The sequence below is a fragment of the Triticum aestivum genome, chromosome 3A (assembly GCF_018294505.1).
Source record: "Triticum aestivum cultivar Chinese Spring chromosome 3A, IWGSC CS RefSeq v2.1, whole genome shotgun sequence".
Classification (NCBI taxonomy): domain Eukaryota; kingdom Viridiplantae; phylum Streptophyta; class Magnoliopsida; order Poales; family Poaceae; genus Triticum; species Triticum aestivum.
This window is the reverse complement of record NC_057800.1, coordinates 615430168-615433349: the sequence shown is the minus strand read 5'-3', so window position 1 is coordinate 615433349 and position 3182 is coordinate 615430168. Positions and strand designations below refer to the sequence as shown.

Below are 3182 nucleotides of genomic sequence, written 5' to 3'. Positions count from 1 at the left end.
GAATGATGTCAGGGGGGGGGCGGAGTGTCTACAGTGTCGCGCCAGGCGGAGATCTCCGCCTGTATGGAGCACTGTGGCCACGCCCGGCCTTAGATACGAGGGGATGGGCTACACTGCAGCCACACCCTGTCTTGTCATCTTAATGGGGGGCGCAGACTTTGAGGGCGCCATGGGCCGACTGCTAGGAGTCGGCCTGCCTTGGAGCCGCCTTCCCGAGTATGGCCGTCTTCCGGGAGTCGGCCGCTCGGCCAACCGGCCCCCGGAAGGCGGAGTTCTATCTTGACGTCTTGAGGGGCACAACCGGCCCTGATGTCTTGAAAGGTTCTAGGGTTCAGATTAGGCTACACGTGGCCCATTACTCCGACACAAAGTAACATTATGATCCACAAATATCTGAAGCGAGGGTCAATGTAATTCTGGATAACTCGTAATATTTTCACAAAATGATTAGGAGTCAATTATCTCATTTTCATCAAGTTGGTATAACAATAAGTGCCTGATAATACTAATACGAGATGTGCAACCATAGCATCATGACAAGCAGCAGTGCGTGGAAATAAGCTGTGTTCAAAATAACACGGACTTACATTGTTGGTGAACATGCTATCCTTCCAGCTGTCTTAAACATCACCAAGTGAACTCCTGCACGATTCCAATGTATTAGAACCACATCACATGCTGAATGATTTGCAATACCTAAATACAATACTCACCATACAATCTACAGTGGCTACATATGAAATCTAGCTGTGAACCAAACACTTTTTAGTAATCACCTACCTTACTAATTAGTTTGTTATTATCACTTATGGCACTGATTATACAGCTTGTACAACGCCTAAACGCCCTTGTCATTTCTTCAGCATACAAAAGGCAGTGACTGGTGAAATCACAGCAGCCAAACTACGCCATTCGTCATCAGGTCCAGAACGTGAGGCAGAGAACATCAACAACACAAAGCAGCATAGATAGAAGCCATAATTATGGCAATCAGTCATTTTTTATCTATAATTATGTAGCATCCATTGACGATAAAAGAGAGTAGCATAGTTCCACAAACCAACACTTGACGGCAGAGAGACATCCTGAAGCAGCACGATTCAAAGTCTTAATAACTAAATAAAGCATAGTGCATTACACAGCTCCCAGCTAGCAAAAACCATTTACGCCAACATCCTAAGCTTCTATCTTCTCAACTGGTGCATCAAGCATCAAGGCCTTTGTCGGCTTCGCCAAGATGTCGGTGAACTCCTGGTACGGCCCCTTGGTGAAGGTCGTCTCCCTCCAGAAGTCAGGGGTGAGGAATCCATAGGTCTTCATCAGGCAGTCGAAGGTTGCCTGGAAACAAAAGAGTTAACAGCTCATGTTGGCAACTAGTCAACGCAAACAAGAATGCATTCAACCTGACTGACAGGAGTTAAGATCATCATCTGTACAGATGATAAGAACCGACTGGTGTGAAATAAAACAGATCTTGGCACCCATAGTATAAACATAGAAGAGATTAGATGCTCAACCAGAAATGTCTAAAATGGTTGTAATACACCCATAGTATAAACAGAGAAGAGATTAGATGCTCAACCAGAAATGTCTAAAATGGTTGTAATACACCAGTATCACCCTGTTAGAATAGATGCTCAACCAGAAGTGTCTAAATGGTTGTAATACATGAATACAAAATGTATTAGAACACATGCCATGATCCAGCAACTCGAAAATGCATTACATGAACAACTAGGAAAAGCATCTATACAAATGAGCTGAACTGTTTAAAAAAGTTGCAATACATTTTCAATCAATCAATTGAAGAACAAGCAGAGTAAATCAGCAAACAGTATGCAAGCTTATATCTAACAAGTACTTATAATACTTAAAGTGAACATCCTACACTATGCACAAAGCAATCATCAACTTCCATAACAGAACAGAAGATTCAGCATATTTGAACTGAACATTCTACACTATGCACACATAATGCAAGCAATTATGTACTGAAAGTAAAGTACCAACGATGGGAGCATCGCAGAATAAGGAAAAAGGCAGGGGAAGTTTATACCTTGACGAAGTTGCCAAGTGTCTTGGTGGATCCACGCGAGGAAGTGAAGACATCATCAATACCAGCGAACTGGAGCACCTTCTTGGGGACACGAGCGGCGACGATTCCAGAACCCCTCGGGGCAGGCACCATGCGCACGGTGACAGAGCCGCACTTGCCGGTGACCTTGCAGGGCACGGTGTGGGGCAGGCCGATCTTGTTCCCCCAGTAGCCCCTCCTGACGGGCACGATGGAGAGCTTGGCGAGGATGATGGCGCCGCGGATGGCCGTTGCCACCTCCTTGGCGCACTTGACGCCGAGCCCGACGTGGCCGTTGCTGTCGCCGACGACGACGAACGCCTTGAAGCGGGTCCGCTGGCCGGCGCGGGTCTGCTTCTGCACGGGAGTGATCTTCATCACCTCGTCCTTGAGCCCCGGGCAGAGCTGCTCCACGATCTGGTGCTCCTTGACGGGGAGCGAGTGGAGGTAGATCTCCTCCATCTTGGTGAACCGGCCCTCCTTGACGAGGCGGCCGAGCTTGGTGACGGGCACCCACTTCTCCTCCTCCTGGCGAGGGCCACGACGGCCGCCGCGGCGCCCGCCACGGTCCCCGCGCCCGCCGCGCCCGAAGCCGCGGCCGAACCCGCCGCGTTCGCCTCCGCGGTCGCCACCACGCTCGCCGCCGCGGTCCGCCATGGTTGTTTGGGGGGGGGGGGTTGGGGGCAGGGAGCTCCGACGGGGGAGATAGGGTCTGGAGGCTGTGGCGGCGGTGAAGGGTGGTAGAGAGCTGGGCGGCGAGATGGGGTCGTTTATACTTCATACCGAGGGCGTGCGGGTGGCTAGGGTTTCTGGGAAGGCCGGAGTGGGCTGGGCCGTGGGCCAAATGGGCCCTCTCTCGAATATCCAGATCTCTTTTCCAGTCGCCTCTTTGTCCCAATCGGGTCACAATAGAGGAGAGCACTAGTTATGAGCATCTCTATAAAAACTAGATGATGCCCCGCACGTTGTTGCGGGAATATTTTGCAGTATTTTAGTGAGATTTTGGTTATATGAAACATGAATATTTAAAATAATAGTTTTTAAAATTATATATGAAATAAATTTAATATCATAATAGAATGAAATTTTACATGCATGCATGTTTGCA

At 48.8% G+C, this 3182-nt stretch overlaps 1 protein-coding gene across 1 annotated transcript; it reads right to left on the bottom strand.

The window, feature by feature from the left end:
- Nucleotides 1-946: 946 nt before the first annotated feature.
- Nucleotides 947-2798, bottom strand: LOC123062616 (40S ribosomal protein S2-3). Its single transcript, XM_044486202.1, has 2 exons — nucleotides 2057-2798; nucleotides 947-1338 (listed from the first exon to the last, which is right to left on the bottom strand). The coding sequence occupies exons 1-2, from the start codon at nucleotides 2729-2731 to the stop codon at nucleotides 1177-1179; spliced, it is 837 nt and encodes a 278-aa protein (XP_044342137.1). The 5' UTR covers nucleotides 2732-2798; the 3' UTR covers nucleotides 947-1176.
- Between the last annotated feature and the right edge of the window lie 384 nt (nucleotides 2799-3182).

Excerpts from the sequence above, each read along its gene's own strand:
- LOC123062616 (XM_044486202.1), bottom strand. The coding sequence starts at position 2,731 with ATGGCGGACCGCGGCGGCGAGCGTGGTGGCGACCGCGGAGGCGAACGC. Across the intron at positions 1,339-2,056 it reads CACTTGGCAACTTCGTCAAG|GCAACCTTCGACTGCCTGAT; the intron begins GTATAAACTTCC and ends TTTTGTTTCCAG.